The sequence below is a fragment of the Patiria miniata genome, unplaced genomic scaffold, assembly GCF_015706575.1.
Source record: "Patiria miniata isolate m_02_andy unplaced genomic scaffold, ASM1570657v1 HiC_scaffold_19, whole genome shotgun sequence".
In the NCBI taxonomy this organism is placed as follows: domain Eukaryota; kingdom Metazoa; phylum Echinodermata; class Asteroidea; order Valvatida; family Asterinidae; genus Patiria; species Patiria miniata.
Window position 1 is genome coordinate 10656116 of NW_024037057.1, and position 15861 is coordinate 10671976.

The 15861-nt window shown below is 40.8% G+C and overlaps 2 protein-coding genes across 2 annotated transcripts; both read right to left on the bottom strand.

Moving 5' to 3' along the window:
* Window positions 1-654: 654 nt before the first annotated feature.
* On the bottom strand, window positions 655-2690 carry LOC119725408 (tripartite motif-containing protein 45-like). The gene has a single exon (XM_038196813.1). It carries the CDS (start codon window positions 2688-2690, stop codon window positions 765-767), a length of 1926 nt encoding a protein of 641 aa, XP_038052741.1. The 3' UTR covers window positions 655-764.
* Window positions 2691-4758: 2068 nt separating this feature from the next.
* On the bottom strand, window positions 4759-15376 carry LOC119725410. Its single transcript, XM_038196814.1, has 2 exons — window positions 13462-15376; window positions 4759-7801 (listed from the first exon to the last, which is right to left on the bottom strand). Exons 1-2 carry the CDS (start codon window positions 15369-15371, stop codon window positions 5881-5883), a joined length of 3831 nt encoding a protein of 1276 aa, XP_038052742.1. The 5' UTR covers window positions 15372-15376; the 3' UTR covers window positions 4759-5880.
* Window positions 15377-15861: the final 485 nt, after the last annotated feature.

The following is a 15861-nucleotide window of genomic DNA, read 5'->3' on the forward strand; positions in this document are numbered from 1 at the left end:
AACTGCATCTGTACAATAGAGTGCAAACTCCTAGGTAGGATATCCAGCACAGGAGAGTACACCTTCTAGGCTTACCCAACCAAATCGCACATTGAGGATCATTAACTAAAACACACCATCATTGTTACTAGTTATTTCAATTTTGAACGGGTTTTACAATCTGGGTAAATATTATAATTTCAGGAATGTAGCGGATGTAGATTGCTATGAATGCACTTTGATTGTTTTACGCAACTTGTTATATCTCTAAAAGGGATTGACTTTTCACTCGAAAGAGATATCTCAAAAAGTCATTGTCCTTAAACATTGACACATGTTCCTGCCCTCGTCACTCGTAAAAAATATATTCTACGCGAAATATACAGTATCTCAGATAATCGAAGATATCTTCGCAGAATGTCATTACTCGATCAGTAAACTGAAAAATACACAGAAACGTCTAAAAAAACTGTATAGCGGACGTAGCCAATTACGTGTTATTGGGAAGCTGCAATGCAACCAAGGTAAACCGAATATCAATCTGCAAAATATTGTCACTGTTGTTATTGTCTCGAGCACGTACAAGGAAATCATCCAATACGGTCGCCTTAATGAAAGTTAATTTTTTTTTCTCGATCAGAAATAAACGGCCAGATAGTAGGAAAAAATCAACCCCACGATAATTTGTTTTGGCAAACACATTGTTTCAGGCATCTTGTTGATGTTTTGGGGTTTCAGGCAACACATGTGACTACCAGAGGGACAAGATTGTCTTTATAAGCAGATTATACTCGCTCAAAAATTTTGACAGAGATTTTGCCTGCGACAACTACGTCACCAGTGGGTGTAAACGCAATTCCTAACGCACTGTACAACCCCTGAGCTACTGTTGCTATGAATGCACCATTAGAGTCGTATTTCTGCACAACATCGCCTTCATATTCATCAGTTTCAACTTTGACATAGATGCTCCCATCATCATCGCACAGAACACCAGACGGCCTCGCTTGTTCCCCGTTCAGTAAGGTCATTACGTTGAACAACGCATTGCCCTTAAAGTCAACGCACAACAACCTCTCCTCCCCGTGGTTTGTGAAAATGAGCCGATCGGTGTTGCTAATTGCAAAGTCATCGTCAACGTCAACCATGTTATTTGAGATGCTTGCAATCAACGATCCGTCCAAGTTGTGGACACTAATGACCCCTCTCCCTATATCAGTGACTGCTACTCGTTGCTTGTCCACAGCAATACCACGGAGTTTACTCTCTAATAACCCCTCTGCATCGTCAACCGAAGGTGTAAACTCGCGAACAAACTGCAGCTCAATGTCAAAAACTTTCACTTTCTTTTTGTCCGTGACGAAAAGCAGGTCATCATCGGTCACCGCAACGCCCCAAGGGGCTTCCAACTCATGACAATCGGCTCCTTGAGGAACCGATGCTTTGAATTGCCCAGTGGAGCTTATCAACGATAACCGATCCAGCTCTGTATCTTTTACTACGATGTCCCCGTTTCTGAAACATGCAACACCCCTGGCACCTTGGAATTCCACGTCACCGAAACATTCTTCGCCGAACACTTCTTTGAACTGCCATTTCTCACTGACACAGACCTCACCAAGATCTGCATCACTCACAACGTCTTGACATTTGACCCCGATGAACGACGGACCATGATTCGCCGGTTTAAAGTTGAGCTCCTTATGGAATTCCAAGTTATGCATCACCTTCGGCTTGAGCTCCAAAAGATCGAAATCATCGGCTTGACTCATCAAGTCCTTTACGGCCCTGATGGTCTGATCTGCGCGTTCCATCTGGTCACGGTTGTGCATGAGCACCTTTTCGTACTCGCTGTCTCTCTCCTGACCGATTTTGTCGACATTTTTGGTGAGAAGCTTTGCTTTTTTTCTGATTTTAGCGATCTCTGCCTCTTCTTGAGCAGAAATATCACTACGAGCCTGAGCAAGTTTCTTTTGCAATCTATTTCGTGCACGTTCGATTGAGTTTTCAGTAGATTTGAAGCGCTGCCTGCACTTCTCGAACTTCTGCAGTATGATATCAACGTCAAGGCGGAAGGACCCGATAGTGTCATCAATCTTTAGGAAATTGTGCTCTGCCGACCGATGATCAAATGCGGCACACATTGAGCAAATTAAGGTGTCGCAAGTATCACAGTACAAACACAGAGGATGGTCAGTGTGGGTCGTACACATTCGGGTGATGGGTTTGATATGTTCTGCTGGAGGCATCTTTGATTCCTGCCAATCTCCCAATGAAATGATTTGATGGCCTTTGGTTGACTTGAACCTCCCGTGTGCTTTCCGGCATTCTTGACAGAAGTTATCACTACAATCAAGACACCTCCAAATGACCTCCTTGCCTTCTCCACAGTCACATGTGGCGGTAGGTATCGATGCTTCTCCCAACACCTCCTCCTGTTGTTTGACCTCATCGACAAGAGAACTAAGAAAGAAAGATGAAGATAGACTCTGCAATCCTCCATCAGGAACTTGCGTCTCTCTCCTGCAGACTGGACATGTTATCTTCTCTGCCCCTGGCTTCTGTTTGCTCATCATCTCTTCCAGACACTTCAGGCAAAAGCTGTGTAGACAGTCCAGCATCTTGGGATCCTTGAAAAGACAGCAACAGATCGGACATTCCAGATGCCCCTGGCTGATCTTCCACACAGTTTTGGCTGCAGCCTCCGCCATATTTCAAATGTGACCTAATCAAAACAGAACGCATCTGTGTTTGAGAAAGTTCAAATATATATAACAGGTGATTGCCCCAAACCATCTCAACTTTTATGCACGCCAAGCTTAGATATAAATGGAACAGGAGATATTTTACACTGACAACACGAATTGCACGCTGTAATTAACAAACAGCTTATTTTCTAAACAAGGAGATTTTTGAGGTAAATTTTTACATTAGAACTCATCGGGAGATAACAATTAACAGCGGCCGTTTACTGTTGTTCAACACTCGGATTTTTATGGCCTAACTTTGATATGCCAAATATTACAATGGGAGTAAAGTAAACAGGACTGAGGCCATAGAGACTCGGGCTTAAGACCTCAGATGTTGGTCAGGAAGGAGCGGACGTACCCTCCCTCATTACATTCACTGAAAGGCTAAACGTTCATGCGAATCTCATGCATGTATTTCATGGTATATTTAACATATACGAAACGCACGAGAAGCAAAGAATCATGTTAAATTAGCCAAAATTATTGCTACTCAATTAACTCACCTACTTGAACTGGATCTACAGTTCGCCGAAATGTTCAAATAAATATAGGCCTATGTAGCCTGATATTTCCGCCAAATGTGAATAATCATCGGCAAAACTACCATCAACTTGTAAGCCTTACAGTATGTACAATGTAGGTCTACACATCATCAAGCGATGAATGGTGCAACAGCTCAACTCTTTTACTCATGTGACAACCCGGGAAAAACCGTGCCGAAGAATACTATAATATAAACTTTATTGAAGTTCAATGTAGGTTTCCATGTACATGTTCATCGTCGGCCGCGCCTGTTTCTGCAACAACCGAGTACGTACATATGTCCTTTACTCATCATGGGGAAAACCAGTTGCTATTTTTAGCTCACTATATAGGCGCTAAGTCAACGTCATGTACAATACCAGCGATTTAAGTTCAGAGTTCAAACAGACAGTCTGTCCGCGTTAACTACGGAAGCACAAAACGGACATTGCACAAACATATAGTTTGTGTGATAGGTTGTCAGTTTCGTGATACAAGCAATTAACAAAACATGTGTAACCTGGAAAAATAACACACTTTTTGTGTGTGTGTGGGGGGGGGGACGCGCACTGAATAAACACTTTATGGGGATAAAATAACCAAACTTAACTAAACTCAGGATCTTTGAAGAGAATTAATATAGAGTAATGAATTAATATAGAGACAAAAGAGAACATTCTAGATTTCAAACAAGCAAAATAAAAATGACCTTATTTACAAAACAAACCTTTAAGACTTGACATGTGCAGTTGAGAACCATGACTTCACTAGCCTCATTCAAATCTGAACTACGTAAAACATTCAGTCAGTAATAATATTTCTGCAAATAATTATTTGTGTATTTGCCGCTGTCTTCTCTGATTATACAAATCTAGATATGTGCTGATCTACGGAGTTAACAAACTTGGTTTCCATAATAATAAGAAGATAATAAGGAGCCGGATGGGAATTTCCCCGTGTTTTCACCCAAAAGGTTATCGCGGGGTTTTCGCCCCTCCCGCAATCAGCGAATATAGTTGCAGCAATATTTTTTTTCTTTTCTTGAAGTTACAAGATATATCCAAAGTTTTCGTGTTCACTGAACCAACTTTATAGTAAAGCATTCACACTGTACATGTAGTTATAAAAGTTTTAAAATATATTGTATTTATAATATTTGCTTAACACCTATGCATTATTCAAATAATGTGTTATCTCACTGTATCGAATTTTGTTGTATTTGTAATTTATTGAATAATTATACATGTTTGTAGTCATTATTTATTGTATGCAGGGCCCCAATGGAAACCAGTTTTAAACTGTTTGGGCAAACCCTGGGTAAAGAAATGGAATAAATTAATAAATAAACTAAATCAAAACCAAAACTAGGGCTGAACTCAGAAATAAGTAAGACCCAAACCAAGACGACCGTAAAACCAAAATAATCTAAAACCAGAAACTTTAAACCAATAGACTATATAAAACCAATTTAAAAAAAACACCAAATCTAAAGCCAACACAGTGTGAATCCAATTATCTTAAAGTACACTTTATTGAAAATTTCGAAAATTAGAAACGAAAAGAAAAGAGAAAACATAATAATGAACATGATCAAATGAATATTCATTAAGCAATAAACATCTCTGATGATGGAGTGCAAAACGCTAATCCCCGAATACATGGATAAGAACCTCGTAAAACAACTCTTCTGACTCCTAACTTTATGTACGGGCCAGTGAACCATGGGAACAAGAGACGTCCTATGTAAAAGCACGTGGTCGAGAATTTGCAAAAGGAAAAATATAAAAATCAAAAATCCAATGAACTCTTAACCTTACTGAATAAGATCATAGAGCAGGAACAGATAAAGCATAGTCTATCCTAATAACCAAACGTGATTTCAAACAGAACTAACAGCCTTTCTCAAAAGAACTCAAAAAGAGACCTTCACAAGAAAACGAATGCTTCATCATTAAAAACAAGATAAGATAACCATCATCAAAAGAGGTAATGACTAATGTATCTTGAGCAAAGAATCAAAGTAAAACAAAATAAAGCTAAATCCAAACAGTACAGTCGTAATAAAAAAAAGACGAAGAATGTCTCGTGCTACATGTGCTCTATGTACAATGTACTGAAACAAAATGAAGATTGGCAAAATACGCTTCATTAAGATTGAAGACATTTCATACTAACAAATATACAAGTTATGGACTTATATGGACTTACTTTTATTTTGTAGCAATACCTTACAGCGATGACCATATGTTATGACACCGCAGTGGTCAATTCTATTTTTGTGAATTGGATGCCGAATTTTAAGAAGTTACGCCCCCTCAACCTTCAAATATTTATTTTGTCACCATAAAATGTGCTACATTTCGAGAAACATCCAACGCTTTTTCTCTTTCTCCACTGTTTTAAATTTGATTTCTCTTTCTGACTTTTAATTACTGGGAGGTACGCCATAGGCAGTCAGGCAATCGAGATTAACTAAACCACACTAACGTTAGTAAGTTCAATTTCGAACGAGTTTTACCATCTGGGTAAATCTGAGTATTAAATAGAATTTAAGGCGTCCTGTAGCGGATGTAGATTAGCCCTAGTTCAAATAAAACAGGTTATTTTCTGAGGTGCCTTGTAGGGCAAATCACATCCGCTCAAAGATCTTAACAGAGTGCACGTCTGCGACAACTACGTCGCCAGTGGGTGTGAATGCCATTTGCATCGGATTGTACAACCCTTGAGCTACTGTTGCTATGAATGCACCATTAGAGTCGTATTTCTGCACTTTATCGTCCCCAGTTGCCTGGTATTCAACAGCGACATAGATGCTCCCATCGTCATCGCACAGAACACCAGTCGGTTTCGCTGGTGTCCCGTTCAGTAAGGTCATTACGTTGAACACCGCATTGCCCTGAAAGTCAACGCACAGCAACCTCTTCTCCTCTTCGTTGGTGAAGATCAGCCGATCGGTGTTGCTAATTGCCAAGTCAAAATCAACCATGTTATTTGAGATGCTTGAAATCATCGATCCGTCCAAGTTGTGGACACTGATGACATTTCTCCTACAGTCAGCCGCTGCTACTCGTTGCTCGTCCACAGCAATACCAGTGAGGCCACTCTCTGACATTTCCTGATCGTCAACCAAAGGTGTAAACTCGCGAACATACATTACCTCATTGTCAAATACCTTCACTTTCTTTTGGTCCGCGATGAAAAGCAGGTCATCTTGGGTCACCGCAACGCCCCAAGGGGCTTCCAACTCATGACAATCGGCTCCTTGAGCAACCGATACTTTGAACTGCCCAGTGGAGCTAAACAACGATAACCGATCCAGTTTTGTATCTGTTACTACGATGTCCCCGTTTCTGAAACATGCAACACCCGCGGCGAATTGAAATTCCCCGTCACCGGTACCTTCTTCGCCGAACTCATCCTTTAACTGCCATTTCTCGCTGACACATACCTCCCCAAGATCTGCATCACTCACAACGTCTTGACATTTGACACCGATGAATGACGGTCCATGATTCGCCGGTTCAAACTTGAGCTCTTTCTGGAATGCCAAGTTGTGCATCACCTTCGGTTTGAGCTCCAAAAGCTCGAAATCATCGGCTTGACTCATCAAGTCATTAACTGCCCTGATGGTCTGATCTGCCCGTTCCATCTGGTCACGGTTGTGCATGAGCGCCTTTTCGTACTCACTGTCTCTCTCCTGACCGATTTCATCGACCTTTTCGGTCAGAAGCTTTGCTTTGTTTTTGATTTTAGCGATCTCTGCCTTTGCTTGAGCAGAAATATCACTACGAGCCTCAGCAAGTTTCTTTTGCAATCGATTTTGTGCACGTTCGATTGAGGTTTCTGTCGATTTGAAACGCAGCCTGCACTTCTCGAACTTCTGCAGTATGTTATCAACCTCACTGCGGAAGGACCCGATAGAGTCATCAATATTTAGGACATTGTGCTCTGCCGGTGGATGATCTATTGCGGCACACATTGAGCAGATGAAGATGTCGCAGGTGTCACAGTAGAAATGCAAAGGGTGGTCGATGTGGGTCGTGCACATTCGGGTGATGGGTTTGCTATGTTCTGCTGGAGGGACCTTTGATTCCTGCCAATCTCCCAATGAAATGATTTGATGGTCTCTGGTGTACTTAACCCTGCCATGGGCTTTGCGGCATTTCTGACAGAGGTTATCACTACAATCAAGACACCTCCAAGTAGCCTCCTTGCCTTCTCCGCAGTCACATGTGGCGGTAGGTATCGAAGCTTCTCCTAATACCACCTCCTGATGTTTGACCTCATCGACAAGAGAACTAAGAAAGAAAGATGAAGAGAGACTCTGCAACCCTCCCTCGGGAACTTGCGTCTCTCTCCTGCAGACTGGACATATTATCTTCTCTGCCCCTGGCTTCTGTTTGCTCATCATCTCTTCCAGACACTTCCCGCAGAAGCTGTGCAGACAGTCTAGCATCTTAGGATCCTTGTAAAGACAGCAACAGATCGGACATTCCAGATGCCCCTGGCTGATCGTCCACACAGATTTGACTGCAGCCTCCGCCATATTTCAAAAGTATATCCTAACCAAAACAAAACAAAAATACCATGGCGTTTGTTTTTATTCAGAAGCAGTCCAAGTGTAAATCAAACGAGGGGGATGGGAGTTATAGCTGCAGACTCCAACCTGTGGTGGATCTTGGGGAGGATGAGAGATGGCACCGAATGTTAGGATATTAGTAAAATGGGGCGAAAATAACAAAGGAAAGTAAAAGTTTCTGAATTATTCTCAGGAGAACGCATCTTCAAACTTTTCAGGGGCTGATGACACGCCCTCAGATAAGCCCGCCATACAGCACTCTTTCCTTTCAATCCCCCCCCCCCCCGGTTTCCAGACAGCTATTATAGGCATATCCGTCCCGTCCCTGCAGCCCAGCTAGCGCTCCCTTGTGGAAGGTAATTCTGTCCGCCGGTAAAAGTGTCCGGGGGACAGAATTACCTAGGTAAAAGTGTCCTCCCTGGCTCGTTAATTCTGTCCCCCTCCAGGTAATTCTGTCCCCCAGTTTTTTTTTGTTCCCCCTCTTTTGAAACCCGGAAGGTTATTGTTTTGATGAATTCACTCTACAAGGTATACATTTTGGACTTTTAGTCTGCCCTTCATGAATATAAAAAATATTTAATTTAGTCTATTAGATGATACGTGAACACAATGTTTCGATTCGGAGTACGGTGTCGCGATTCTACCGCGATAGGTCAACACAACGGCGATGCATGGCGATGGCCCTCGTCTCATTGATAGTATGATACAACGTCTCCTTGGATTGGTCTGTGTTCCCATCATAGCGCGTTACGAAATTTCCTATTGGACGAATTTCCATTGTAGAGGGAGACGCATATATACACGTTATAATCACTGCCTCAAATCTTGCAGCATGTACTGGCGCGTGCAACACGCTGCTGCTCTCAGTACACACTGCAAGGGGACACATTTACCAGGGGGACACTTTCACCGTTGGGCAGGGGGACATTTGTACCTGGAGGGGGACAAATTTACCTAGGTAAAAGTGTCCCCCCGGACACATTTACCGGGTCACGAGCCGGTAAATGTGTCCGGGGGGACACATTTACCAGGGGGGACAGAATTACCTGTCACACCCTCATCACGTCGATTGAAAGGCTGACCGTTCCTTCAATTAAATCTCATGTCTTCGTAACTATTGCACATCAAAAGAAAATACGAAATGACGTTAAATCTAGACAGAATGCATCGATATTGACTCACCTATACTTTCACTGATTCGCCAGTTCTCACAGATATGTCACGTGATAATTCCACCTATTAAATACGAAACGGTAAAACTACCATTAAATGTTGTAGCATCGCATGTACATGTACATGTACACTGCAGGCCTCCGTTATCGCGTGATGAATGCAACACTCAGCTCAACTGCTTGAAATTACAGGGAAAATCCTGGCGATATTTGTGTCGCACAAAGCAATCCAGCAAATGCAATGCCTTTATTCAAGTTATGATGTATGCCTACTACATTGTACATCATTGATCCGTGTACGGTACAAAGCAGTGCACTCTCTGCATGCAGCTCCATTTACTCACCACGGGAAAAACCAGTTTCTAGTAATTCAGCACTGCTACTCCGTACAATGCGCTTGATCGGAGTTCAAAGTTCAAACGAGCTGCGCCGCCCTCTGCGTGAAACTACGGAAACTCAAAACGGGCATTGTGTTTCTAACGACTGTTTCAATCCTGAAGTGAGAAAGCATCGCTCCTCCTCACTGTAAAAACACGTGCAAGAGGGTAGACACATTTTGCAGCATCGGTTTACATTTAATAATTTGAAATTGATAATGTCTCTTCAAATTTATTATTTACATCTCAATGAGTATTTTACGTAACTTCTTATAACTATACAATATATGACAAGGGACTGACTCTTCACTCCAGATACATGTATAGCCCAAAAAGGTCATTGTCATGAAACATTGACGCATGTTCCTGATCCTGTCAATGTTAAAAAAAACCAGAAAAAAATTTCACACTAAAAGTACAGAGAAACTAATAATCAGGTTATATGTCCGCATATAATCTCATCAGATCTCTAAGCAGGATAAATACACAGAAACCACCAAAAAAAACCCACAAACCCAGCGGACGTAGCCAATTACGTACATTATTTTGGAAGGTTGAAACCACAATCGATCGAATATCAATTTGTGAAGTATTGACGCTGTTATTTGTTTTAATTATTATTACATGTACATTGATATTGCTAATTTTCATTTGGATTTAGGGATTGTTTTTTAAACCTCAGGTTCATTTCAGTCAGTAACTAAAAACCTTGCAAATAAAGCTAACAAGGCAGCCTATTCAATTAGAAAAGAAATGAGTTATATCCTAAATTACTTTTGAAAATTGTTGATTCCTTATTAAAACCCATTTTAACTTTGGCTCTGAAATAACGTGGAAGAAAGGTGATAATTATTTTTCAAATGAACTGGTATAAATTTATCTTGAATGTAAATATTCTTCTGCTAACATTCCGTGTTGGCTGAACTAGGACGCTTCCCTCCATACATAGAACAATGCGGAAATAAAATACTGGCTTAAGTTGTCGGAAAAAAACAAGTCATTCTATTTTTGTAAAATGCCTTTACAAAAGACATTGAGTTAGGAATTAGGATGTCATCGTTGTTCCTTAAGTTAAAAAAAACACCTTTGACTTGATTAAATGGAATGCTCCTTTGAAGTTGTGTGGTCCCAATAATCAGCGTGTTCTTGGTGATAAATTTGAAGAAGACTGTTACGAAATACGTTTATCTGTAACTGGTCTGGTGGGTTGGGCCAAAAAAAATAGTCTCCGGTTTCTGGTATGCGCGCGCGTCGCCGTAGCCATGCGCGTCGGCAAAATGAAAAAGTTTTTTTTTTCAATGTAAGATGATGTCACAAAAATGCCAAACCAACTGGTTTGACTGGAATCCTGCTGCTGCACAATTTTAACGTGTTTTTAGATTGGGTTATGGTTTAGAATAAGCTTTATGTGGCCTCTCTGGACTCCCATACATTTGCACTAAATTTAGTCTGGCACCATCTGCAGTCATCAGCCGACATTTGAAGGGAAAAAAAGGAGGAAAAAAAAAACCCGCGTCACCGCACCACTTTTGAGGCAAGCTCCATACCAAAAACCGGAGACTTTTTTGGGCCTTACATTACGATAATAAAGGAACGCGCAGCCACAAACAAACTGAGAACCTACCAGACGTTTAAAATAGAGTATGAAATGGAACCCTATTAGGCCTATTTTTAATTTTTAAATAATCCTCAATTCAGACATTATTTGGCTAGATGTAGATGCTCAGCTCATAAACTGCTTGTAGAAACTGGAAGATAGTCTGGTTTAGAATTTAACCAACGCATTTGTCCACACTGTCTGGACGAGGTAGAAATAGAAATGCATTTTTTTATGTTCCTGTCCCATGTATAATTCTTTTAGAAAAAAACTGTATGCAACTGTAATAGGAATGCGATTTCAGTATTTTATCTAAAAAAGACAAATTAATTTTTCTCATGACTTGTAATGGTAGAATTATTATGCATTGTTAAGCTAATTAATTTCATTTTTTCTGTCGGCTAAGTTAAAAGATATTAATCCTATGAGTGTAAAGTGAAAAGGCTCTTAGCTAACTCATGTCATGATTTGAACTTTAATTGTATAGGTTTTCCAGGCGAATTTCCAAATTGTTCTTATCAGTTTCATTATCAGACATTCAATTTTGCATGAGTTTTGCACATGTGGTCAAATTGGGGTTTCTTTTTCGTTTTGGGTTCGGAGTTCAATTTCATTTTTAGGCAGCCAAGATTTTGCTCTGAATGTTCGTTTTCATTTTCGGGCATCCAATTTTATTTTGGTGCATTCAAGACTTAATTTGTAGCAGTCTAAAATTAAGTCTTTGCAACCTTTTGACGGTTGATGCATTCAAATTAGCGAACATCTGTGCGCTTATAACGTATAACCATGCTTTTCGTTTCTTATTCATTTATGGGCAATCGCTTTCATCGTTTGGTCATTTAAATTAGTAAAATTTTAATCGATACATTTTCCTATTTTTCTCCGAGGTTCATTTCCCCCAAAACTTGACGACTGTAAAATTTACAATGTTACAAATTAACTGATAGGCCCTATGAGGGAAACAAGATGTAATTACGAATTAATTAATTGAAGGGACAAGATAATTTATTTTTCACTGTTTATCTTTTCTACTTGTTTAAACGTTTGAGTATTAAAGGGGCATCTTTACGTTGACGATTTCTTGACGTGCAAGACATCGGGACACGTATGTTTGGCAATGGTTGTACCATCGGGAACATTTCTCTTGAGATATTTCTAAAATGTTTTCTTGCGCATGTCTGACCGAACACTTACCGTATTCACAGGGTCCATGCAAAGTAAGTTTGCAATGCAAACCTTGAAAATACATCTTTGTGTCACATTTAACCTTATTTGCCAGTTTCATTTTCCATTTTGAGGGGTCTTTTGGTGCCTTCTCTGTTTTTATGCTAATGCAAAGTTTCTTATTCATTAGAAAACCTGTGATGGCATTCCGGGCATGATTAACGTTACACGGCTATTTCAGCAAACAAAGTTGCTAGAATTTTGGATATTTTGCTGTCATAAATCTCTTTTATTTAGTGATTATATGATGTGTCAGTACATGGCACTAAGCCAATGACCAACCCTTTCCCACAAATGTTTTTAATTACCAAATTTTGGATGAATAATTTGAAAGAAAAACCCTCAACTGAACAGTGTCTTCATGAAATAATATCACAGTAACAGTGCGCTCATACGTAGTCCGAAAAAGCATGAAGAAATGTTTAAAGAAGTGCATTTTTGCAGTATGATTAACCATTTTTGTCATAAATGTGTAGTTTCCTTAAATGTCACAGTACTAAAGAATTGCACAATAAGATTCCCTGAGAAAAATTCATTGCATATACCCTTTAATTACGAAAGAAAGGCATCTATGGATTGAAGTCATCAAATATGATTTACGCTAAGGAATACGGACACGTATGAAGTCTTAAAAGATGTTTGACAAAATGTGAAATATGTTTGCCAATTAATAAAAACGAATGCCCGATCAACCCCTTACCAATGGTTTAGACGAAATTTAATGAACAACGCGATACTTTTAATATGAATGCATCTTTGATAGGGACGAGTGAAGCTAAAAGGCGATAGAATGCTCGGATAGTGAAACTGAATGATTCTTTTTGATTGTCGAATGCCGATCTGCGTGATCTTACAATTTCAATTTAAGTCGAATGAGCCAGGCGTTAAATTGAATGAAAGCTTGGTGAAATTGGCCGGGAAAACCTATATTATTTAAAACTTTTGATGTAACCTACCCCAGGGGAACAAGGTATGTTCCTTTGTGGAATTAAACAAGAAACATTAACAAAGATTAATATTATTGTCTCGAGCACTGACAGAGAAACCATCCAGTACGGTCGCCTTAACGAATTTTTTTTTTAATTTCTCGATCAGAAACAAATGATTTCTAGGATTGTAAAAAAAAAGGTAAGTCCTAAGAAACCGGGGTGTTTTTTTTTTGGGGGGGGGGGGAATACACGATTGTTTCAGACAGCTTGCAGATGTTTTAAGATTTGGGGCAACACATGTAGAGACATGTCTTTAGTGATCAGCAGATTACACTCGCTCAAAGATTTTGACAGAGACTCCGTCTGCTACAACGATGTCAGCAGCATGATTAAATGCCATTCCTGCCGCATTGTACAACCCTTGAGCTACTGTTGCTACGAATGCACCATTCGAGTCGTATTTCTGTACTTCATCGTCTCCATGTACACGCGATTGAACAGCGACACAGATACTTCCATCGCCATCGCACAGGACACCAGTCGGTTCCGCTGGTTCCCCGTTCAGTAATGGCACCACACTGAACACCTCATTGCCCTTAAAGTCAACGCACAGCAACCTCTTCTTCTTGAAGTTTGTGAAGATCAGCCGATCTCGGTTGCTTATAGCCACGTCTTTGTCAACCATGTCATTTGAGAAGCTTGAAATCAACGACCCGTTGAAGTTGTAGATATTGATGACCATTCTCCCCCCGTCAGCCACTGCTACTCGTTTAGTGTCCACAGCGACAGCATTGCCGATCATGGATCCCACATACATAAAATCGCTAACAAACTGTAACTCATCGTTCAAAGCTTCCACTTTCTTTTTGTCCGTAACGAAAAGCAGGTCATCATGGGTCACGGCAACGCCATCAGGAGCCTTCAACAGACGACAACCATCTCCCTGAGCTATCGATGTTTTATACCGCCCAGTGGAGGTAAACAACGATAACCGACCAAGTTCTGTATCTGTTACTGCGATGTCACCGTTGCTGAAACATGCAACACCCCTGGCGAATTTGAACTCCTCGTCACCGGTACCCCTTTTGCCGAACTCTTCCTTTAACTGCCATTTCTCGCTAACACAGACCTCCCCAAGGTCTGCATCACTCACAACGTCTTGACATTTGACCCCGATGAACGACGGACCATGATTCGCCGGTTCAAACTTGAACTCCTTCTGGAATTCCAAGTTGTGCATCACCTTTGGTTTAAGCTCTAAAATCTCTAAATCATCGGCTTGACTCATCAAGTCATTTACTGCCTTGACTATCTCACCTGCGCGGTTCATCTGGTTGCGGTTGTACATGAGCGCCTTTTCGTACTCACTGTCTCTCTCCTGACCGATTTCGTCGACCTTTTCGGTGAGAAGCTTTGCTTTGTTTCTGATTTTAGCGATCTCTGCCTCTTCTTGGGCAGATATATCACTACGAGCCTGAGCAAGTTTCTTTTGCAGTCTGTTTCGTGCATGTTCGATTGAGTTCACAGTATAATTGAAACGCTGTTCGCACTTCTTGAACTTCTTCAGTGTGCTATCAACCTCGCTGCGGAAGAACCGAACAGAGTCAGCAATCTTTAGGTATTTGTGCTTTTTCGATCGATGATCTAGTGCGGCACACATTGAGCAGATTAAGGTGTCGCACTTATCACAGTAAAAACACAGAGGATTGTCAATGTGTTTCTTACACATTCGGGTGATGGGTTTTCTATGTTTTGCTGGCGGGAGCTTTGATTTCCGCCAATCGCCCAATGAAATGATTTGATGGTTCTTGGTGGACTTGACCCTCCCGTGGGCTTTCCGGCATTCTTGGCAGAGGTTATCACTACAATCAAGACACCTCCAAGTGGCCTCCTTGCCTTCTCCGCAGTCACATGTGGCGGTACGTGCCGATGCTTCTCTTAATACAGCCTGCTGTTGTTTGACCTCATCGACAAGTGAACTAAGAAAGAAAGAAGAAGAGAGACTCTTCAATCTTCCATAGGGAACTTGCGTGTCTCTCCTGCAGACTGGACATGTTATCTTCTGCTGTATTTGACTTGTCTTTCTCTGTCTCGATTTGATCATCTCTTCCAGACACATGAGGCAGAAGCTGTGCAAACAGTCCAAGATCTTGGGATCCTTGAAAAGACAGCAACAGATCGGACATTCCAGATGCCCCTGGCTGATCTTGTCCAACACAGTTTTGGCTGCAGCCTCCGCCATGTTTCAAACCTAATCAAAACAGAACAAAACCTCCGCGTCTCAAAAAGTTAATATTCATAACAGGGGATTGCTGGAACCATCTTTTGTTTTGGCACACCAGGCTGAGATCTAAATGTAACAGGAGATGTTTAACACTGACAACATTAAAAACACGCTGTTATTAAGAAACTGCTGATGTCCAAACAAAGAGAATTTTGAGGTATTTTTACATTAGAGCTCATCGGGAGATCAACGTTAGCAGCGGCCATTTACTGTTTTTCAATACTCGGATATATGGCCTGACTTTGATATGCAAAACCAATAAACGGGAGTATTAAAAAAAACAGGACTGCGGCGAAATAGACTCAGACTTCAATTCAGAAAAGAGAATTCATTCGGTATTTTTCCCCCACATTCACTGAAAGGCTAAACGTTCGTGCGAATCTCATACATGTTTTTCCTGGTAGGCCTATATTTAACATGTTCAAAAACAAAGTGAAACAAAGAAGCA